Here is a 24723-nt window from a genome sequence, read left to right as displayed (position 1 = left end):
GCCTCTTCAGCAGGGTGTTGACTTCTGCCTGTTTCCAGCTTTCTGGGAAGGTGACTAACTCGAAGGAGCTGTTGATGGTGTTGCAGAGGTGGGGAGCGATGATGTTGCTTGCTTTATTGAAGATATGGTGTGGGCAGGGGTCCGATGGTGATCCGGAGTGGATGGAGGCCATGGTGTTGGCAGTGTCTTCTTTGTTGACGAGTGTCCAGGTGTGGATGAGGTAGGAATTGCTTGGGGAGTTGGGTTTGTGGGTGTCTGTAATCAACTGGTGGGTCTGGGGGTTGAAGCTGTTGTGGATTTCTTCTATCTTTCGATGAAAATGGGTTGCAAGGGAGTTGCAGAACCCCTGTGATGGCGTTGGTTAGTTGGAGCAGGTCCTGGGGGTGGAGAGCTCTTTGATGATGCCAAAGAGCTCTTTACTGTTGTGAGCGTTTGTCAATGCGGCTTTTGAAGTGGGTTCTTTTTGTGGTGCAGATCAGCTGGTGATGTTTGCGTATGGCATCCTTGAGTGCGATGTGGTTGGAGTTGGTAGGTTCGAGGCACCAGGTTTTCTCCATTCTGCAACATAACCGTTTGGATTCCTGTAGGTCTGGGGTGAACCAGCTGGCCTTGGTTCTGTGGAGGGTGTTTGTTTTGTTTTTTAGCCGAGCGAGGGTGTTGGCGCAGTCTTCTATCCAGCGATGCAGGTTGGTGGCGGCTGTGCCCAGGGTCCCAGGGGGTGGGGCCTGAGCGAGGGTGGAGATCAGTTGTTCCGTTGAAATTTTGCTCCAATTGCGTCAGGGGGGTTGTGTGCGGTGGTGGTGAGTGACTGATTTTTGGTAGAAGTGGATGCAGCGGTGGTCTGTCCAGCTGAGTTCGGTGGTGTGGTTGAAGGAGACATGGCTGCTGGCTGAGAAGATGGGGTCGAGTGTGTGGCCTGCGGAGTGGGTGGGCGAAGTGACGAGTTGTTTGAGGCCGAGGTTGGTGAGGTTGTCCAGCAGGTTGGTGGTGGTGTTGTTGTTGTTTTTACCGAGGAGGATGTAGTCCGTAGAGTCAAGGGCGTTGGCACTGATGATGTTGGCGATGGCGTCGCAGAATTGAGATCGGGGGCCTGTAGATCAGAGTTCCTTTGAGGGTGGTGTTGACGTGGATGTTGAAGTGGAGGTGCTCGGCGAGGTTGAGGGTGTCGTAGGTGCTGCTCGAGAATTTGATGGTGCTTTTGTGGACTATGGCGATTCCTCCTCCTGGTTTGTTGGTGCGGTCTCTTCTGGTGATTTTGTAGCCTTCAGGGATGGCTATGGCTACGTCGGGTTCCGAGGCCGAGTTTGTCCAGGGTTCAGTGAGGAAGGCGATGTCAGGTGAGGTTGAGGTCAGTAGGTCCCAGAGTTCAATTGTGTGTTTATGGAAGGAGCGGGTGTTGATTAGGATGCAGCTGAGGTGGTTGTCTGCAGGTCTGTAGTGGTACTTTAGGGTACAAGTGAAGCAGCAGGCTTGGCAGGAGAAGGGTCCCTTGGTGTTCTTTGGGGAGGACTGGAAGCAGGTGGAGGGGCGTCCTGGATTGAGGGCGTGGAGGTCACTGGCAGTATAACGGCGTTCGGAGGTGCGGGGGCATCGCGGACCAGGGTAGTGGCGCTGGGCATGGTCCAGGCGTGGATGGGCTTGCCTCTGGCGCACCTCCGGCGCGTCAATGGCGTGACCTCTGCGTGCGGCGCCATTAAAAAGGGGAGGTGGGAGGGAGGAGCAGCTGGGAGGCGGGAGGGACGAGCGAATGGGGGCGAGAGGGGGGTGGGGCCGCAGGGATGCAGCAGCGGGAAGGGAGAGAGGCTGAAACGGCTCAGCGGAGCTGAGAAACAGAGCGCAAGGGCAGGGAGCACACAAGGGGCAAAGTGGCACAAAATACAAGGTAAACAATGGGAATAAGGCACAATAAAAAGAAAATAAGGCACAATAAAAATGAACAGAGAAAGGAAAGCACAAGTCTAGGAGCGCTTACCAGAGCAGCCACTAGTCACCAGGGATAAGGCGCAGGCGGGTGCCTGCGGGTTGTGGAGGGCCTAGAACACGCAACACTAGCATGGGCGGGGTCAGTGACACAGGCACAACCTGGTGGAGCTGCGCGCGTGGGGCGCGAGCTCTAGACCCTAAAAGCAGGTCAGGGGTCACTCCTAATACATTCTGCAGCCCTTAGGGACCCTCCCTGGCCACAGAGCCCTGGTACCACTGGTACCTTTTACAAGGAACTTAGCTGTGTGCCAGGGGTGTGGCAATTGTGGAAGCAATGGTACAGTTTCAGGGAGAGAGCACAGTTGTTGGGGCCTGGTTATCAGGACCCCAGCACACACTTAGTCAAGTTAGCATCAAATATCGGGTCGAAAGTTGGGGGTGGGAGGGGTACTGCAACAAGGGGCCAGTTTCCTACACTGGGCAACCGTGGTTCCCATTGACTTCAACGGGAGGTTCTGACACCACTGCACCCCTATGCACATGGGCTCCCTGGGGTATATATTCCACTTCTCTGGATATCCACAGGTAGGGGCACTCTTGACCTCCCTTGTCCCAGCAGGTTTCCGCGGGTCCTCTGGGAAGGGTCCTAAAACTCCAGGCGCGACTTCCCCCACATTATCCTATGGACCACTAACCCAGGTTACATCTTTGCACTCAGGCGCTTGGGGAATCCTATCAACTTACCTTTGCTGTTCCAGTGCTTCCCCAATCCGAAGGGTCTTTAGGTGGTACTTTGGGTTGGTAGTGATTCTTGCATTCCATTTAATGGTTTGACCCCACTCCGTAGGGGCTCATGTTATTTTATGCCTGTACTTACCTGTTTCTAAGTATATTTGTGTGTGTACATATTTCCAGTTAGGAGATATGCCAAAGTTAGTTTAGTGGTTGTGTTACAATAAATAGATAGTATTTTTCTAACACTGTTGTTGTTCCTTCTTGTGTGTACATCAGTGACTGACCTGTGTGGTATTTGCAACTGCTTTACACCCTCCTGGATAAGCCTCAGTTGCTCTCTACACCTACCCTTTGAGAGCTCTGGTTATCTAGAACCACTTAACTATCACTAAGGGTTGGCTGGACTCAGTCCAGGGTGCCTCACTTATAGGTGTACACTTATATTGAGACAGCCTCTTACAATGACATCCTGTATCCTGCTACTGACACATGCCAGACGGCATATGTCGGCTCTGCAGTGGAACCTGAAGTACCAGTGGGCGCAGCATCAGGGGAATTTCTCTGACAAGATCCAAATCTCGGAGGAAACTGCACAAAATCTGAAGTGGTGGTTAAGGAACCGCGATTGGGTGTGGCAGACCCCTACCCCTTCCCCAACCAAATCTGACAATAGTGACAGATGCGTCACTCCTAGATTGGGGTGGCCATCTCAGAGAGGTGGAGATCAGAAACGTCTGATGTCCGAATGAATCTGGACTCCACATCAACCTGTTGGTGCTCCATGTGATCTGGCAGGCATTTAATTCTTTTCTTCCCTCAATCAAGGGAAAGACAGCGCAGTTGTTCACGGACAACACTACTGCTGTGTGATACTGCCACAAGCACGACGGGGTATGGTTGTGAACCCTTTGTCAAGAGGCTCCTGTACCTCTCGAGGTGGTTGAAACAGCAGGCGATCCTTGATTGTTGAACATATTGCGAGTTCTCTGAATGCAAGAGCAGACAAACTCAGCCAAAAATTCCTAGCAGATCACGAATGGCGCCTTCATCCAGAGTTGGCGCAAGGCCTCTTTCAGCGGTGGGGAGAGCCTTGGTTAGATCTGTTAACATCTGCTGAAAATACGCAATGTCAGCAGTTTTGCACGTTGGAGTTTCCAAGGCGGCCATTGCCCAGAGATGCTTTTCGCCTTGTGTGGAACTCGGGCCTATTGTACGCCTTTCCACCCATACCACTTCTGCCCAGAGTTCTCAAGAAGATCAAGAACGACCGGACCCAAGTAATCCTTGTGGCTCCATACTGGGCATAGAGTCTGGTATCTGGAGCTACTTTGCATGATCATCCATCCTCCGATCAGACTGCCACTTCGCAAAAATCTTCTGTCGCAGCAGCAGGGGAGGGTTCTGTATCTAAACTTGTTCACTCTCCTCCTTCTTGTGTGGAGATTGAGCAGCGACAGTTGACGCCCTTTGACCGAAATCTGTAATTTTATCTTGTCAGCCGGGCGTCCCTCCATTAAAACTGTATATGCTTGTTATTGGATGAAATATGTGGCATGGTGCACAGACAATTCTGTTGACCCCCTTTCTTCCCCTCTCTCTGAGGTCCTGTTGTTCATGCTTTCCCTGGCCCAACAGGCCTCTTCTATAGGCACTCGTAAAGGATATTTGTCTACTTCTGCTTTTTTTTTTAGGTTGCCTGATCTAACTTTTTTTAAAGTCCTCTATTGTACATAGGTTCCTTAAAGGTCTTATGCATCTGTCCTCCATCCCTATTTATTATGCCCCAGTGGGATCTGAATTTGATTTTGACCTTACTGATGTGCGCTGCTTTCAAGTCTCTCTTCAGGCTTCTCACTTGGAAATCAGCCTTCCTTCTGGCCATAACATCTGCCCGCAGGGTGAGTGAGCTGAATGCTTTGTGTCGCCCTATCTTTCTTTCGAACCTGAAAAGTGGTGCTTTGCACTCGGGCCTTTTTTTCTGCCAAAAGTATTTACGCCCTTTCATGTAGGCCAATCTATCACCTTGTCTACTTATTACGCATTCCCACATCCTTCTAAGGAAGAGGAGAGATTCCACTGTCTTGACCCAAAAAGAGCATTGCCATTCTACCTTGATCATAGAAAAGAATTCTGGGTGGATGATCAACTCTTAATGTTGGTGCGTAGAAACTTCGGGCAGTGCAGATGTGGACCAGCTATAGATGGGTCATACTCTGTATTAAGATCTGCTACGCACTGGCCAAGAGGCAACCCCTTTAGGGTTTGCGGGCTCACCCTACCCGAGCTAAAGTTGTGACCACTGGGTTAGCACACGGAGTTCCAGTCCTTGGCATCTGTCAGACAGCAACGTGAGCATCTCTGCAGATATTTACCAAACACTACCGCCAGGACAGTCAGGTTCGTAGGGACGGGCATTTTGCCTGTTAAGTCCTGCATGACTTTCTAGTATGAACTTGGTTTGCAGACCCTCCCTGGGGGATGGTATTGCTTGGGTATCTATTCTGAGGTAAGAAATATGCAACTAGAAGTCTCTAGCAGATGAACAAGTTACTTACCTTCGATAAGACGTTATCTGATTGATGTATAATATTTACTGCCCGTTTTGGCTTGTCTTAGCTGCGGATGCCTCTCAGTGCCCTTGTTATTCACGTCTTCATGATACAGGAACATATCCTTGTCTTAATCTTCACAAAATGTTAACATTATAGCACCATTACCCAATTTATTTACTTAGCCCTAACTTCATTTCTCTTCTTGCTTCCACAGTCAGGGTCTGTGGCCACCTTTGTTTGTAAAGATGCTTTGCGGCCATCGACGAGTCCTGACCTCTATTCTGCTAAGGTTTGTGCAGCTGGTCCAGCATCAGGTGAGTGATTTCAGCAAGCATAGCACAGATTCATGAAAAGAAAAATGTGGTTAATACTGTGTAACTCAAGGGCCTCCATCATAAGTAGGGTACAAGGTATTTACGAACTTGTAATCAGCAGTGGGCCATGATTTTATATATATATATATACATATATATATATATATATATATATATATATATATATATATATATATATATATATATATATGTATTTATTTCTCTCCTACTGGTGGTTGGTAGTTCTAGTTAGGACCATGTTTCCATAGAAAAAGTGTTTTTTGACTTGCCTATATCTTTGGCATTGTTTGAAAAACTTTCCCAAAAAAGTGGGCCAGAGATTTTCGTTGCACACAGGAAGGTTCGGGGTGATCCATCAAGTGGGGGCTGAAAAAAAAGGGGCTAAAAAAACATTGTGTTTCCCATGTTAATTCCCATAGGACCTGTAAACACGACTACAGCCCGTACCACTGGACGTAAATTCACCAAATTTGGCAGAAAGCTAGCTGCCAGTTCACAGATTGTGCTTTTTGTTATTTTGTATAAATCTGTTCAGTAGTTTAGGAGATATTTAAAGGCAAATAAATGTATATATCTCTGGCCGCGAATACTTTGCACAATTTGCGAATTTTCGCAAATACGCATGGGAAAAGAAGCATTGCAATTGGTTGACCGCAACCTGACTAGAAAATTGCATCTGCCAGTTTATTTCACAGGACACGGTCCCCCAGGGTGACAATTCCAATCAAAAATGGCATAAGGTATCAGGGTGAGGTACCCTGACCCCAGGGGTGTAATATAGGTGTGTTTTATGGGCAAATTATAGATGTAATATAATTTTGCATCATGGCATGCTGTATTTGCAAAACTTTACGACTTTTCGCAAATTTCTGCTAATTATTTGCAAAATATTCGCGATTATGGAAAAATTTGCCATGCACATCTGATTACTCCACATATTATGTCATTGATGAGTTCTTGTATGGCATTTCTGATATCACTGCAATGTTTGCAATACCATTATTGATAAGAAAACGGTGCATGGCAAGGGCACGAGTTATATTTACCGTAGGGTGTGAGTTGTAGTTACTTTAGAGATCTCTAACTATAACTGCTGAATTTCTGTGGTTTTGTACGAGTAAATACAGAACCTAACTTTAACGTCCCTGATACATATATTTTCACTAACTCAAGCAACTATAGCTCACGCCCCCGCCATGCACAGTTTTCTCATCAATAATTGTTTTGCAAATGTTGCAGTAATAATATCATTGATGACGTAAAAGGTATCATCAGTGATGTAATATGTGACATAATTGGATGTGTGCATGGTGGGGATCCGAGTTATAGTTACTTGAGTTAACTATAACTGCTGAATTTCTATGGGTATGTGCAAGTAAATTCAGAACCTAACTACAGTGTTCCTGTACGCTTTGGTTTTCTGAGTGAATTTCTGTGTTTTTTGTTGTTGTTTTTTCTTTTTTGCATGCACGTTAACATCTGCAGCACCGTGCATGGCCTACGGCCAGGCCCTGTGGCTAACCCTGCTGCATGCACCAAAACCCAAGCTGGGCTCAGCCTTCAGCCATGCGCACCATGGGGTTGGATGCTGTTGATGTTTTTATTTTTACATTTTTCTCTGGATCCATTGATTGTCTGCAGATTCACACAGGGGGCTGCACTGAGAGCCGTGGTGGATCCGCTCAACTGCAGGCAGATCCACGGATCAGACAAAATAAAAAATTGGGAAATGTATTGCCCATGAGGGGTCCCTATGGGACCCTCTGTGTCCTATTGGGTCGGGATATTTGTATTCTGACTCCTTATATGTTTTTGCACTCTTCTTTTCCCATCCCTCCAGCTGATGTGATAAACAAAATGGCGGCCACAACTTTTCTGTCAGGTTGCGGCCAGCCAAGCGGGGCCGTGCCTGGATCTGCTGATCCGTGTCCTTATATAACTATAGTTTTTTACCTTAAAGAACTCCAAATCTACAGAACCAATTTACGCCAAATCACAAAAAGCACAATCTGCATACCAAAATCTAGCGTCCTGCTAAATTTAGTGTAATTCTGTTGAGCAGTTCTTATTGGGCCCTAGAGACCTCCTCCCCTGAGCCCAGCCACTTTTGTGGACAACGGGGGCTGCAAGGCCCCCTCCCAGGCCTATTTTGGCCCCTGGGGCTTGGCTGCAACTTCAAAAGGGATGGGGGCCCTCCCTGAGTCATTAGTGCCCGTGGGCACCCCATCCCGGGGCTGGCTCATGCTGTCTCCTGGGGTGCCCACTCCCGAGACCTAGTAGTTTCCGTGCCCGCACTGGCACAGGCAGGGAAACCTATGTTTGTTCTCGCTTGATGGAAGCAATTTCAAAAATCCAGCCAAGCGGGAGCAAATTCTGAGTCCGCTCCCTGCACGCGGGGACATGAAAAACGCATCCACCCGCTGAGAGCAGACTTCACCTGTTTCCCTGCCTGCACTGAAGTGCGCAGGGGAGCAGATGAAATATTGCTCCCACTTGTATGGATCAGCATATTTAGGTGCTCCCTGCAGTGGGGAGCAACGCCGGCTCCCGCTGGAGGTGGTGAGGGGACTGTAGGAAGCTGGCCTGTTGTGTGGTAGTTACCTATCGTACTTACCCCATATACCAGGTCCAGGTATCCCCTCTTAGTGAAGTGTAGGCAGTGTCTAGAAGCCAGGCTTTCTAGAGGTAGCTGTGGATGAGCAGCCAAAGGCTTATCTAGGAGACATGCAAAGCTCATGCAATACTACTATGGTAACCCAGCACTTACACAAATAAAAGAAAACACTCAGTTGTACAAAAATAAAGATACTTTATTTTTGGCACAGATTAGCACAAATCACTAGACAGGTGAACCACCCTTAGAAGGTAAGTAATACACTAGATATATACACTAGCAATCAGAAATAGGCACTGAAAGGTTAGAAAACAGTGTAAACAGTAATAACCAACAGTGACCCTAGGGGGAGCACAAACCATATACTAAAAAAAGCAAATGCGAACAAGGTACCCCAACCTAGGTAAGTAAAATGTGTAAAGGGGAGCTGGGGACATTAGAAAACCACAAAGGTAAGTAACACAGTACCCCCTAGTGACCAGAAATGTAGGAGTAAAACACTGGATTTTCCCCAAACCACCCAAAAGGAGGAAAAGAAGAAAAAGAAGACACCCAGAGAAGGCTGCAAGAAAACCAGTGGTGGATTCCTGAAGAAAGAAGACCTGTGAAGAGAGGGGACCAAGTCCAGGAGTACAACAGTGTATAGTGGGGGTAAGAGCCCCTACCCACCACACTGAAGATACAGGAATTGGTCGACGGTGAAGAAGAACAGGCTAGCACTGCAGCCCAGAAGCCGGAGAAGAGTTCCTGATGGATGCAGAAGGAGTCCCAAGCTGGAAGGAAGATTGCAGATGGGTGTCAGTGAAGGATTTCCACCAACAAGCCTTGGCAAAGGCAAACTTGCTGTTAGAGGAAAAGAGGTGCTGCCGGGAACCCGCAAGGACCAGGAGGAATCAACCCAGGAGGGGGAGTCACAGGGGATCCTCAGTGTTGTAGAGAGCTCACAGGAGCAGAGGCAGCACCCACAGGAGTCCCACAGGACAGGAGCCACAGAAGCCACAGAAGAAGCCCATGCAGCACTACAAAAGTGGATCCCACGCAGCAGGAGAACCACACAGGAGGCTAAGATTTGCAGGAAGGTGTGCTGGGCACCGGAGCTGCACGTCGCCTGAAGATCCCTTGGACGAAATGCAAACAAACTTTGGCAGCTGCAAGAGACGCGGTGCACGGGGGTACTGTCCTGCATGGAAAGGCAAAGGCTTACCTCCACCAAAGTTGGACAGCTGGCAGAGAGGGCCAAGAGGACTACTCTGGATCACCACCTGTGATGCAGGATCCATGCAGCTCAGCAGGAGAGGGGATCCACGCAGTCAGTCGTCGCTTGTTGTAGGTGCCTGCGGTTGCAGGAAAGTGACTTCTTCACTCCAAGGGAGATTCCTTCTTCTTCTTGTGCAGGATGAAGAGTTGCAGTCTTCTGAGGACGCACGGCGAGGAAACTGTTGCAAAGCTGGCAGGAACTCTGGATACAAAGTTGCAGAAGAGTTTTCCTCGTGGAACTGCAGCTTGTGGGTTCCTGGAGGGTCCAGTCATGGTTCCGGAGGCCAGAGGTCAAAGTAGAGGTTGCATAGGAGTCCTGCTGGAATCTTGCAAGCCGAATCTGAGGACCCACCCAAGAGAGAGACCCTAAACACCCCAGAAAGGGGGACTGGTCACCTAACCAGGTAAGCACCTATCGGGAGGAGGGGGTTCTTACGTCACCCTCCTGGCCTGGCCACTCAGGGGCTCCCAGAGTTCCTTGCCAACCTTGGAATCAGGATGGCAGAAACGAGGGACCCTCTGGAGGAGCTCTGAGCACCACCCCTGGGGTGGTGATGGACAGGGAAGTGGTCACTCCCCTTTCCATTGTCCAGTTTCACACAAGAGCAAGGACTGGGGGTCCCTGAACTGGTGTGGACTAGTTTATGCACGAAGGTCACCAAATATGCCCTTCAAAACAAGCCAGTGGCTTGGGGAGGCTACCCCTCCCAAGCCAGTCACACCTATTTCCAAAGGGAGAGGGTGTTGCCTCCCTCTCCGAAAGGAAATCCTTTGTTCTGCCTTCCTGGGCTTGATCAGATCAAGCAGCAGGAGGGCAGAAACCTGTCTTAGTGGTGGCAGCAGCTAGGCTGCCCGAGAAACCCTGTTAGACTGGTGATAGCAATGCTGGGGTCCTCTAAGGAGCCCCCAGAGTGCATTGAATCATACTTCCAATACGTGCAGAAGTCCTGGGATCTGATTCCAACATGTTCGATACCAAACATGCCTAGGTTCGGAGTTACCATTATGTAGCTGGACAAAGGTAGTGCCCTATGTCCAGTACATATATAAAATGGCGTCTCCGCCCTCGCAGAGTTCAGTAAGATGGATAGGGGGTTTGTGGGGGCACCTCTGCTAGTGCAGGGTGCCCTCACACACAGGTACCTGCACCCTGCTTTCTGGGCTGAGAGGGCCTACCATAGGGGTGACTTACAGTGACCTGGTGCAGTGACCTTTTAGTGAAACCGGGTGTGTGCACCCGGTTCACGCAAGCTGCAATGGCAGGCCTGCAGAACCCTTTGCATGGGCCCCCCCTATGGGTGGCAGAATCACTGCTGCAGCCCATAGGGATCCTGGAACCCTAATGCCCTGGGTACCTAGGTACTTTCATGGGGGACCAGTATGCCAATTGTGGGAATAAAAAGGTACAATTTAAAGGAGAGAGCAAACTATTGGGGTCCTGGTTAGCAGGAACTCAGTAGACACAGTCAAACACAGTCAAACATACTGACAACAGGAAGAAAATGGGGGTAAATCACTTGCAAAACCACAGCAGTCACATAGTAACTTATCACACATGAAAAGAACCACACAAGGTTACAAAAATAAAGATACTTTATTACAGTAAAACTGAACTAAATTACTTAAAGGCAGTCCCCCAACTGGAGGTAAGTACACACTATAGATACACAGTAAATATCATGAATTAGCATAAAAAAGCAACAGGCATTGGCAAGAAATAGCAGAAAATAGCTAGGGCCCTATACGGGGGCCAAACTGATATAGTGGAATGCAAAGTTATGTCCCCCACCCACGGATGTGAAACAGTTAAAAGGCAGCTCAGAGAACTCTGGACTCCAAGAGGTGAGTACCTAAGTGACTCCCCAGTGACCAGGAGAGCAGAGGTAAGTTACCTGGTCTTCCCAAAGACTAACAAGGGTACTTGGAAAAGGAAGATTGCAATACCAGAACCAGGCCAGTGGAACCCGATGGTCGATTCTGAAAGAAGAGGACCTGCAAGAGAAGGGGATAAAGTCTAGACCAGGCAGGAGTGTCCAGGTGAGGCAGGACCCACTTCCAACCCTTCTGTGGATGAGAGTCCGGGTTGGTGAGGGAATATGAAGATCAGCTGTAGCGCCCAGGAGCTGCAGAGAGGTCCTTGGTGTCATGCAGATGATGCCCCACGCAGGTCTCTCGGTCGCAGATGGTCAGTGGTCAGGAGAACCACCAACAAGCCTTGGCAAATCTGGGCTGAAGATGGTTTGCAGAGAAGAGGACCAGCAAGGTCCAGGGGACTCAACCCTGGGAGAGGAGTCCAGGCTGACCCTCGGCAGTCAAGAAAGCCAGCAGAAGCAGTCTCCTCCCCCCCAAACAGGCATTCCACTGGCTGCAGGCACAGTAAGTTGCTGTGAGGCCCAGTCAGCACACCTAGAGTGGAGTCCTATGTCGCTGGAGCAGCAGAGGAGAGACTGTTCTTGCAAGGATGAAGTGCTGTATGCAGGGGCTACCTGGAGCTTGAAGATCCCTTGGAGCAAGAGTCAACAAGCCTTGGTTGCTGCAAAAGTTGCGGTTTACAGGTTTACTGTCCTGCAAGGAGAGGCAAGGGCTCACTGTCTCCCAAGATGGACAGCAGGTAGGGAGAACATAGAGGAACCTTTGGACCCACCACTCCTGGAGCCGGAAGGCAGAAGATCCCAGCAGCCGGACGTCGCTGCCTTAGATGCCTTCGGATGCAGGGGAGTGACTCCTTGAATCCAAGGGAGACTCCTTCTTGCTTCTTTGGTGCAGCTGAAGTCTTGCCAAGCCTAGAGGATGCACAGTTGTGGAAATGTTGCAATTACTGGAAGACTGGTAGGAGCAATACTGTGGGGTCCTCTAAGGAGCCCCCAGAGTGCATGGAATCATGCCTCCAATACTGGCATTAGTATTGGGGTATGATTCAGACATTTTTCATACCAAACGTGCCTAGGTTCGGAGTTACCATTTTGTAGCTGGACCACATGTAGTGTGACCTGTGTCCAGTACACAAGTAAAATGGCTACCCAACACTTATAAAATCCATTGCATTGGAACTGGAGTTTGTAGGGGCACCTCTGCTCATGCAGGGGTACCCTCACACACAGGAACCTGCACTCTGCTCTCTGGGCTAGGAGGGCCTACCATAGGGGTGACTCACAGTGACCTGGTGCAGTGACCAGCAGTGAAAGGGTGCATGCAGCTTTTCGCGCAGGCTGCAATGGCAGGCCTGCAGACATGGTTTACATGGGCTCCTGTGGGTGGCATAGTACATGCTGCAGCCCATGGACAATGTACCAATGTCCTGGGTACCTATGTACCATGTACTAGAGGCTTACAGGGGTACACCAGTATGCCAGTTGCGAGGTGTGAAGGGTACCAAATCAACTAAATTTAGAGGAGAGACCACAATCACTGGGGTCCTGATTAGCAGGATCCTAGTGAAAACAGTCTAAACACAATGATAGACAGGCAAAAAGTTTGGGTAACCATGCCAAAAAGAGTGACTTTCCTACATATATGACTTCCAACTCCTGTATCTTCTTATACAAGATCCAGTTACAGACTTACATCTTTACATGGTTTGATGTTAGCAGTTTATTTGGTGCTTAATCCGCCAGAGCGTGTTTCGGCCCTGAAATCAGGCCTTGATCACATAGTAGGTGTGTGTGAGCGTGTGTATGTATGTATGTGTATGTATATGTGTGTATATATATATATATATATATATATATATATAATATATGTTCAGTGGCATGTGTAGCTGCAGATACACATGCTGTGCACTGTTCCTGCCATATAGTGTTGGGCTCGGAGTGTTACAAGTTGTTTTTCTTTAAAGAAGTCTTTTCGAGTCACAGGACTGAGTGACTCCTCCCTTTCAGCACCATTGCGCATGGGCATCGACTCCATCTTAGATTGTTTTCTTTCCGCCATTGGGTTCGGATGTGTTCATCTTCGCTCCGTAATTCGAATCGGGAAAATTAAAAAAATCATCGAAATCCATTGGTATTGTTGCGTTCGGGACCGGTTTTCTATAGATACATCGGCACCGACGAGACAACCGCTTCGGTGGCCCTTCGGGGCTTCCGCACTCAACCGTGGCCTGGTTGGCCTGACCACACCGTCGTCGAAGACTCATGGACCAGACCCCCTTCTGTTTCTGTCCGACGTGCCATGCGAAGTATCCTTATACAGACCAGCATCGGTTCTGTAATCTGTGTTTGTCACCAGAACACAGAGAGGATACCTATAAGGCCTGCAAGGCTTTTCAGTCGAAGAAGACCTTGAGAGACCGACAAGCAAGGCGTTTGCAGATGGCATCGAAGTCGACACAACACCTCGACGTCGAGGAGGAAGAGATGGCTCGATCCAGGGTTCCAAATCGGATGACTCTGATGTAGACCGGCCACCGACGGCAGGACAAAAAGTGAGTACACCTGCCCTGACCCAGCCCCAAACTCAGGTGAAGAAACAGAAGGCCTTGGGGATGCCACTGCCAGAAGGCCATGGCTCGACCCACAAGAAAAGCGGTGACCAAATAACATCTTCGGCACGAAAAAGGCCAAGATCGTGCCGAAGTCTTCCGACTCGGGTCGATAAACCGGCATCGAAAAGAGTCGACATCGGCTGGTTGAATCGAATAAGCCTCGAAAGAGCCTATCGGAGCCGCGACCAACCGTATCCATGGGGGTTTCGGTACCGAAGAAAACGGCTTCGGAGCCGAAAAAGACTTCTTATACGGAAGAACATGGGCTCTCCCAACAACTTAAAGAGAGGCACAGGTGGAGCTGAATTTGGAAGAGCTTGACCAAACTCAACCAAGATTACAAATCCAAAAAGACACAGGAAAAATTAAAACCATCCCTCCGCTCAAGTTTAAAAGAAAATTGGCTTTTCATGCAGAGACTGAAACTGAGCAGCCAAAAGCAAAGGTGGTTAGAGAAAGGTCACCAATCCCACATTTCTCACCAGAAATGTCGCCACCTCACTCGCCACAACGGACAAGGTCCCCAGTTGGCACACCAACTGCACGGTCACCTACACATACTGCGCAGACGCAGGACGATGCAGACCCCTGGGACCTATATGACCCACCAGTTTCGGACAACAGTCCTGAATGTTATCCTTCAAAGCCTTCTCCTCCAGAGGATAGCACATCCTACACGCAAGTACTGGCTAGGGCAGCGACATTCCATAATGTCACTATGTACTCAGAACCAGTGGAAGATGACTTTCTTTTTAATACACTGGCATCCACACATGCATCATATCAAAGCCTGCCAATGTTACCAGGCATGCTTAAGCAGGTACAACAGGTCTTTCAGGAACCGGTCAAGGGAAGGGCCATTACACCGAGGGTAGAGAAGAAATATAAACCTACCCTGTCAGACCCTGTGTTTATTACACAGCAGCTCCCTCCGGACTCTGTTGTAGTAGGAGCTGCAAGAAAGCGGGCAAATTCTCAATCGTCAGGGGATGCGCCATCCCCTAATAAGGAAAGTCGTAAATTCAACGCGGCACGAAAAAGAGTGGCGTCGCAAGCGGCCAACCAGTGGCGTATCCCCAACTCACAGGCCCTCCTTGCCCGTTACGACAGAGCACATTGGGACGAAATGCAGGCTATTATTCAGCATTTGCCAAAGGAAGACCAAAAACGGGCTCAACAGGTGGTGGAGGTGGGACAGGCCATCTCCAATAACCAAATCCGCTCTGCACTGGACTCTGCCGATACAGCAGCATGAACTGTCAACACAACAGTTACCACCAGGAGGCATGCATGGTTACGCAGTTCTGGTTTTAAACTAGAAATACAGCAAGCGGTATTAAACATGCCGTTCAACCAGCAGCAACTATTTGGGCCGGAGGTGGACACTGCAATTGAAAAAATGAAGAAGGACACAGACACGGCCAAAGCCATGAGCGCGCTGTACTCTTCCCAGTATAGGGGAACATTTAGGAAGCCACAGTTTAGGGGAGGGTTTAGACAGCAACCCTCAGAGCCATCCACCTCCCAAACAAAACCCACTTACCAGTCTCAGTACCAGAGAGGGGGGTTTCGTGGTTCATACAGGGGACAATACCCAAGAGCAAGGGGAAAATTTCAGCCTGCCAAGCAGACCCCTAGTAACAAGCAGTGACTTCAATGTCACACTTCCCCAACACACATCACCAGTGGGGGGAAGATTAACAAAATACCACAAACATTGGACAGACATAACCACGGACACATGGGTTCTATCAATTATCCAAAATGGTTACTGCATAGAGTTCACGCATTTCCCTCCAGATGTTCCCCCAAGGACGCATAAACTAGAGGTGCAAGCACTATTAACAAAACAAGCCATAGAACTAGTACCACACCATCCAAAAGGAACAGGGGTTTACTCCCTATATTTCCTTATTCCCAAAAAAGACAAAACACTAAGACCAATTCTAGATCTCAGGACGTTAAACCTCTTCATCAAATCAGATCATTTCCACATGGTCACACTACAAGACGTAGTTCCCTTGCTAAAACAGGGAGAATACATGGCAACACTGGATTTAAAGGATGCGTATTTCCACATACCCATCCATCCATCTCACAGGAAATACCTCAGATTTGTCATACTGGGCAAACATTACCAATTCAAAGTATTGCCCTTCGGGATAACAACAGCACCCAGAGTATTTACAAAATGCCTCGATGTAGTAGCAGCTCATATAAGGAGACATCACATGCACGTATTCCTATATCTAGACGATTGGCTAATAAAAGCCAACACTCAACACCGGTGTCAAAGTCACACACAATATGTAATAGATACTCTACACAAACTAGGGTTTTCTATAAATTACCAAAAATCTCACTTGCAACCATCCCAAATACAACAATACTTGGGAGCCACACTCAAAACGCAAAAAGCAATTGCCACTCCAAGTCCACAAAGGGTTCAATTGTTTCAAAATATAGTGTCAAGCATACAACCAAACCAACAGTACACAGTCAGGTTTGTAATGAAACCACTAGGCATGATGTCATCATGCATCGCTATTGTCCCAAACGCACGGCTACACATGCGACCCTTACGACAGTGCCTAGCAAAACAATGGATGCAGGCACAGGGTCAACTTCAAGATCTAGTGTTGATAGACCGCCACACACACTCTTCGCTTCAATGGTGGAACCCTGTAAATTTAAACAAAGGGCGGCCATTTCAAGACCCAGTGCCTCACGCCATTATTACACCAGACGCTTCCATGATTGGGTGGGGAGCACACCTCAACAATCACAATATACAAGGTCAATGGGACAATCAACAAAAACAACTTCACATAAATCACATAGAACTACTAGCAGTCTCTCTAGCACTAAAAGCTTTTCAACCCCTTCTAGTCCACAAACACATTCTTGTCAAAACATACAATATGACAACGATGTACTATCTAAACAAGCGGGGGGGACACTCGTCACAACTGTGCCTCCTAGCACAAAAGATTAGGCATTGGGCAATTCACAACAACATTCGCCTAATAGCGCAATATAAACCAGGAATTCACAATCAGTTAGCCGACAGTCTCAGTCGAGATCACCAGCAAACTCACGAGTGGGAAATACATCCCCAGATTCTACAAAATTACTTCTACCGCTGGGGGACACCAGACATAGATCTGTTTGCAACAAAACAAAACGCAAAATGCTGAAACTTCGCATCCAGGTACCCATACCCTCAGTCCAAGGGCAATGCTCTATAGATCCGTTGGTCAGGGATATTTGCTTACGCTTTTCCCCCTCTCCCACTCATTCCTTTCCTAATCAACAAACTGAGTCAAAACAAACTCAAACTAATACTCATAGCACCAACGTGGGCTCGCCAACTGTGGTACACCACACTGTTGGACTTCTCAGTAGTACCTCAAATCAAACTCCCAAACAGACCAGATGTGTTAACACAACACAAACAACAGATCAGACACCCCAACCCCCAATCCCTCATTGCTCAACCTAGCAATCTGGCTCCTGAAGTCTTAGACTTTGGCTATCTAAACCTTTCAAATGAGTGTATGGAAGTCATTAAACAGGAAAGAAAACGAAAACAAGGCATTGTTATGCTAATAAATGGAAAAGGTTTGTTTTCTACTGCCAAGCAAACCAAATCACACCTTTAGAAGCCTCCATACAAAACATTGTGAGTTACTTACTACACCTACAAAAGGCAAATCTCTCTTTTTCTTCCATCAAAATTGATATCACCGCAATCTCTGCTTACTTGCAGATTAAACATACAAAGTCACCCTTTAGAATCCCAGTTAATAAAGCCTTTATGGAAGGACCAAAAAGGATCATACCTCCAAGAACCCCACTAGTACCCTCGTGGAATCTTAATATTGTACTTACACGACTCATGGGCCCACCTTTTGAACCCATGCATTCTTGCCAGATCCAATTCTTAACTTGGAAGGTAGCTTTTCTAATAGCCATCACTTCACTACGAAGAGTTAGCGAAATACAGGAGTTTACCATTGAAGAACCCTTTATACACAAACATAAAGTAGTTCTCCGTACAAATCCAAAATTTTTACCAAAAGTAATTTCACTGTTTCATACAGTAGAGCTCCCAGTCTTCTTCCCACAACCAGACTCCGTAGCAGAAAGAGCACTGCATACATTAGACATCAAAAGAGCACTAATGTATTACATAGACAGAACAAAATCATTTTGTAAAACTAAGCAATTGTTCGTTGCTTTCCAAAAACCCCATGCTGGTAATTCTATATCCAAACAGGGCATAGCCAGATGGATAGTCAAATGTATTCAGACCTGTTACCTCAAAGCTAAAAGGGACTTATCCATTACACCAAGGGCACACTCCACTAGAAAGAAAGGAGCAGCAATGGCTTTTCTAGGTAATATACCAATGGCAGAAATTTGTAAAGCCGCCAATTGGTCTACACCTCATACCTTTACTAAACATTACTGTGTAGATGTGTTAGCAACACAACAAGCCACAGTAGGACAGGCTGTATTAGGAACATTATTTGAAACAACTTCAACTCCTACAGGCTGACCACCGCTTTCGGGAGGATTACTGCTTTGTAGTCTATGCACTATACAAGAAAAAGAGGGCGCCTTATAACCCTACCTTGCCCAGGGTCATACAATATCATGAACACAAAAAATCAGCAGGAAGGGACAAATACAATCATTGATTTAAAGACATCAATGATCAATCCTGATCTCTGGGGACAATTTATTTCCCTTATTTTTTATTTAAATCGTTTTGGTAGCAAAGGTAAGCAGTGGTTATTCGGTAAACATTCTATAAATATTAACACATGAAAATGTACATAACATCACAAACAATATTGACAAGAAACCAACTCATTGAGTCGTGGCGGTATCACAAAGGAGGGATGTGCCACCTGTTCGTTCTTTAACGTGTGGTCACTATCAAGAAATTCAAGTTGTGATCCACTGAAAAACAATGGCTGAGGACCTAAGCTGCACCACATTTTCTAGACAATACCCTTTCAGCCTTAGAGTGCAGCTTAAATTATGCACAAAAAATGCAGGGAACTCTGGGTAGTTTCTGAGTTTTGGGGGAGAGAAGAATCTTTTATATGGAGCACTCTACAACACCACCGGCACCCTGGATCTGCTCACTTCAGATGTTTCTCTAGCAATGTTTTGAAGCATAGGATAAGCACAGTGCCCCTAAACTTACAGATGTGGGTGCCCCTGATAGGCACCGGTGCATCCTAAAAAAAAAAAAAAAAAAGTATGACTCCCGCTGGCACCCACAATGGATGTCCGAAGTTAGACTAGCACTCCCACAAAAAAAATAATGAATAAATGAGGTGGAAAGAATAATAAGTGAGTGGTCAGAGCTGTTCATTTATTATTTACTGCTCTGGAAGGAGCGCTCCATAATGCCCTTTGTGGGCTAACTTAAAAATATTTTAGTGCATAGTGGTGTTCCAGTCTTGGCAGGGGCACCACCAGCATGTTTTGTAAGTTTTGTGGGGAGGCTTCATTGAGTACAGCAGCCCCTCAGAAATACTTTTTAAAAATCAACCCTATGTTTCATGGGGTCTATAGAACATGACACCAGGAAAATTTGATATTTTTAAACAATCACAGAGCTGGAGCTTTTGCTCTTCACCTTGTGAATGCAGGAACCGCTTGCGACTGGTACTATGTCTGCTTTATTTGGCTTGAGGAGTGTAAAAGAAAGAGTCTTTCTTGTTTAATGTTGTTTTGACTAAAATACTTTATTTAAATGTTTATTGACAGACATTGCAATGACCCAACTAAACAAAGATTTAAGTGACATTATAGATAGGCGACAATGCCAATTGCAACATAAACTAAAAATAACACTTAAATTCACCAGTTATAGTTAACTGAAGTAACTATAACTTGAGCCCTGAAGTAACTGTAACACGTGCCCTTGCCATGCTTATAAAAATATTCACATATTAAATCACTCATGATATGTCCAATGACAACATTGATCATATCACTGGTGACATATGAAAATACATAATGTATGACAACACTGTTAATGGTGGGGGGTTGACTCCGACTGGTGTGGCACACCTCTATGTGCTGTAATGGGTGAGTCCATATGTCCATATGTCATTGATTGTGCTGTAATGGGTAAGTCCATATGCCCATATGTCATTGATTGCCTTTCTCACAGGTTGGTTAAGCTAAGTCTTTTCTCCCTTTCCATCATATTATCATCTTAGGAGGTACAGTTTGTAGTTACGCCACTTCCTGCCCAATATCCTCCATAGGAGATATAGGGCCTTATTACAACCTTGATGGAGGAGTTTCCTCCATCACAAATGTGATGGCTATCCCGTCCGTCGTATTACGACCGTCATTGAATATAATAGGATCATATTACGGCAGATGTGATATCTGCCATATTTGTGATGGAGGAAACCCCTCCATCAAGGTCATAATAAGGCCCATAGTCCTGTGCTCATAAACCACTTACAATTCTCCATTAATTGTGAGGAAAGAAAAATTGCTATTTAATCACTTGAATATCGTACAAGGGAGTTTCATTTGTTGATAGGACCACGCATAATTTCCAGTATCTGTAATTTCCCTTGGGTGAGAAATCGCAAATGATGATTTATTATTAATCACATTGTGTCATCTGTACAGTAGAAATTCACTGTGAGTGAATCTAGTTTAATGTAAATCTATGCTGATCATTTTAAGTGTTCATTTAATCCCTCCGGTGGTGTTGCTCAAACCTTCAGCATTTGCTGTATTCATGTATCCCTCCAGTGTTATTAACTGATGAGCGCTGGAAGACCTACGTTGCTGTGTTCGATAAATTACTGTGCTATGTATTGTGCTTCTTGATACCCTCAGTGACTCTAAAATGTGTAGTATAGTTGTTTAGTACTTCAATCCAAATATCCATTGTCATGTCCAACACCAGTGATCTTAACTATTGATATACAAAAATGTATATTTGTGTGGAATCCAGTTATCAATGATGTTTTTTCCCTGTATCACCACCTCTCAAGCTTTTTTCAAATTGAGCTATTGCATAGTATCTGATTAGTGCCCAATCACTGGTGTGTTTTGGTTCGTATGTTTTGCTGTTTTTTTTTTTTTTTTCAAATGTATTATTTTTCTTTTGCTAAAGAAAAACAAACCATTGCAACAAACGAAGAGCAAAACATGCCCTCGCCATTGCGGTAACACTGAACTTGCGGTTGCAATGGAGGTTTTAGCATATGTTACATGGTAACGTTTTCTGTGCCCACATACTTTCTTGTAACCAACCCCCCAACCCACCAAAGAAGGCTGATCAAACCATGACATCTGGGTTCCCTTTCCCCTCGGCTTCTCCCAAAGGCTCGGTGCAAAAAGTATCTGTGCCCTACGCTTCCGTTCAGACAGGACAGGCAATGTGCTGTAGGTGTTACTGAAGTCTTGCCATACATCCTCACCCCTCCAGTCCACAGACTTCTCTCCCATACTATCATGGGGTCTGGGCCTCTCTGTCCGGCAGCTTGAGCTACGTTCAGTGCCTTCTCCATGCCTCTCAACATGCTCTCTAATTCCTGACAGTCATCTTCCTGCTATTCATCTGTATAGACTTCTTCATGCACCTCAGTTCCGCCCAGGCACATTCAGTCAAATACCTAGCTCACGCCACTTTTGTGAGTCTACTGAATGCCAGTCCAACGCTTGGCCAACAGAAGCCACAACTGTACAAATTTATAACGTATCATCACATTTTTTAGATTCGGGATAAGTCCTAGCAGGTAGTGTTTAGCCTTGAATTTGAGGCAAATGTTAATTGTTCCAGGCAGGCAGTATATCACATCCTGCAAGTACTGGTTTAACTTACCACAGCCCCAGATAATGTGGATAAATGCCGCTCTGCACTCCCAGCATTTCGGACATTCATAGTGTGTGTTGAATAAATCCTTCTAAGCCTCGTGGGGGCGAAGTATGCTCTGTGAAGAATATAGAAATGGAACAACTTAAAACGTGCTTTGCATGAGACCTCTTTCATGAGAGTACAAGTTTGAATCCATTTCGCATCAGATATGCGTTCCTGTAGGTCTGCTTCCCACCTACCCTACGCCAGGTAGGCAACCCAAGGTCGGATGTCCTTAAGCGCTCTATATGGTGGAGACTAAGCGTTTTGATGATCCCAAGTCCAGTAGTATTGCGAGGGTACAATGCTCTTTAGGGGGTCACCTGAATGTCAGGTCGCAGCGTTCTTGCCATCCTGGTCTGCGCAACAGATTGCAGGAACTGCCCTGGGCCCATCCCAAACTTCTCATGCACCTCCTCAGTGGTGCTGCAGTTATCAGTGTGATAGAGGTCTCCGATTATCCTGCATCCTCCTTCCCTCCAGCCGGCAAGGAGGGCGCCACGTCCAAGCTGCCCGGGTGCAGCCACCATGTCAGGAGATTTTTGGAGACTGATGTTGAACATATCACTCTCCTAGTGATGCTATCCCATGCCTGAATGACCTACTGAATTATGAACTTGTGGGGCCCACTTTTGCCAGAACTTTGGCATTCAGATTGTCGACAGGTGCCAGATGCCCGGGACCCCTGCCAGGAGGCTTTTTTCCCAGCTGTCCTCACTGCATACCATCAAGCCCCAAGTTCCAGCTGTGGCACCAAATAAAATGGCTAAATGTCTGATAGTCCCCTGTATCCCCCAACCCCATTTCTCCCCACCGGCGAGGGGCCAGATTAAGGATTTTCAGTCCCATCCTGCTTCGCTTGCCTGCCCAAATTGACATCACCAACAAACAATTCCTTAAATGTGCTTTGAGGGACATGTGTTTTACTTTTGATGTCCCTATTTGTCACAGCTCATGTATGTTCAGACATTCTCTTTTTAGTTTGCATGTCGTGCTTCCCACATTCTTCATGCCACAGAGCAGGTGATGGCATAAATAGCATATCTATTTTTGCATGTGATCCTTGTATGGATATTCTTTATTTGTCCTATGGATGTACTGTATTTGGCAATGTCATTACCAATTCTGCATGCTGTATGTTCCTCATATCTTGGAAGTTTCTATGTTCTAGCCTGTCCTTTATACTTCGTACTCTCCTGAATATCACTTTAGGATTTTCCAATGCTTTGAGAATCCTCCTGATCAAGTGTGCTTCTTATGAGACATTTATCATTCTTAATTGATCTTCTGGTTACTATTTTTGCACTTTTGATTGAGAAGGTCATATTGTGATTCTTTTTTGCCCTCTCCAGGCCTTTATATTTATTACTTTTTCCTGGGTAACTTCTGGCTTGGAATTTATTGAATGTTTCTTGAATTCTGCCTCAAGTGAACAATTTCGTTTTAATAGCAAGAATTCTCACTTTAGATTGCTCAGCTTAAAGCTGTGAGTCTGAAGCTTGTTGTTGCATTGGTGGGTTTCTGATGGAGTGTTGTTTCAGTAATCCATTTCTTATGAAGATATCTGTATCTCAGAAGATTTCACTCACCTTGCTTAACTTAAATGTGAATTTCGGGTTTAGACTGTTTTTATTCAGTCTAATATTTCTCAATTCAGTGCTGTTCCTACCCAGGTTATAAACAAATAGCCTACGAATTGCATCCATGTGACAATTTTCCCCAAAAATATTGTGTTTTCCTATCCCCATGATATTTCCTTATCCCAACACCTCAGGGTCAAGTTGGTGTAACTTGGTGAAAAAGAAACTCCTGTGAGGCTCTGGAACAGAAAGCAACATATTCATGAACATATGTATGTCTAAAATCCCTATGGGAAATTGCACTGGGACACATTATAGGACCATCCCCTTTTTTCCCTGCCCTGCTTGACGAATCACCCCGAAAGTTTCAAGATAGCAGCTGAAGGGAGTGGCATACAAGTTTTTTAAATTTTGCAAATATTTGTCAAGTGGCACAAAAATGACTTGCAAAACAAAAACACTTTTCCTATGGAAACTAGGTCCTAACTATAGCTACCTACTTGCGACCGACAGTAGGTAAATTATTATATATGTATGTATTTGTGTGTGTGTGTGTGTGTGTGTATATATATATATATATATATATATATGTTCAATGGCATGTGTAGCTGCAGATACACATGCTGTGCATTATCCTGCCATCTAGTATTGGGCTCGGAGTGTTACAAGTTGTTTTTCTTCGAAGAAGTCTTTTCGAGTCACGAGATCGAGGGACTCCTCCCCTTTCGGCTCCATTGCGCATGGGCGTCGACTCCATCTTAGATTGTTTTCTTTCCGCCATCGGGTTCAGACGTGTTCCTCTTCGCTCCGTGTTTCGGTTCGGAAAGTTAGATAAATCTCGGAAAATTTGACGGTATTGTTTGCGTTCGGTATCGGGTTAGTAATAGCAGATCGACACCGAAGAAAAGAAGAGCTCCGGTAGCCCTTCGGGGCTTCCACTCCCCGGCGGGGCCTGGTCGGCCCGACCGCGTGCATCTTCAAGGCTCATGGAACGGACCCCATTCCGCTTCTGCCCCAAAGGCCACAATAAGTATCCTTATACAGACCAGCATTTGGTCTGTAATTTGTGTTTGTCCCCCGAACACAAAGAGGATACCTGCGAGGCCTGTCGGGCATTTCGGTCAAAGAAGACGCTACGGGACCAGAGAGCTCGAAGGCTTCAAATGGCGTCGATGCCGGCAGGACACCACGACGTCGAAGAAGAGGAGACTTTCTCCATTCCTGATTCGGACTCGGACGAGGCCGAAAGTGAGCAGTCGGCGAGGCAACAAACCGTGAGTAAAACTGCCCCGGCCAAAACTCACACAAAGATAATTAAAGCCCAGGGGACGCCAC

General features: G+C 46.5%; 1 protein-coding gene across 1 annotated transcript in view; it reads left to right on the top strand.

Annotated features, from left to right (window-relative positions):
• The window catches only part of FANCA (FA complementation group A), a 701003-nt gene that overhangs the window by 244523 nt on the left and 431757 nt on the right, over positions 1-24723 (top strand). The window contains exon 25 of the mRNA XM_069217268.1: positions 5425-5524. Within this exon, the coding sequence (XP_069073369.1) occupies positions 5425-5524 (100 nt within the window). The remainder of the gene's footprint in view (positions 1-5424; positions 5525-24723) is intronic.

The sequence above is a fragment of the Pleurodeles waltl genome, chromosome 12, assembly GCF_031143425.1.
Source record: "Pleurodeles waltl isolate 20211129_DDA chromosome 12, aPleWal1.hap1.20221129, whole genome shotgun sequence".
In the NCBI taxonomy this organism is placed as follows: Eukaryota; Metazoa; Chordata; class Amphibia; order Caudata; family Salamandridae; genus Pleurodeles; species Pleurodeles waltl.
The sequence above is the reverse complement of the archived record's forward strand: the minus strand, read 5'-3'. Positions and strand labels throughout refer to the sequence as shown.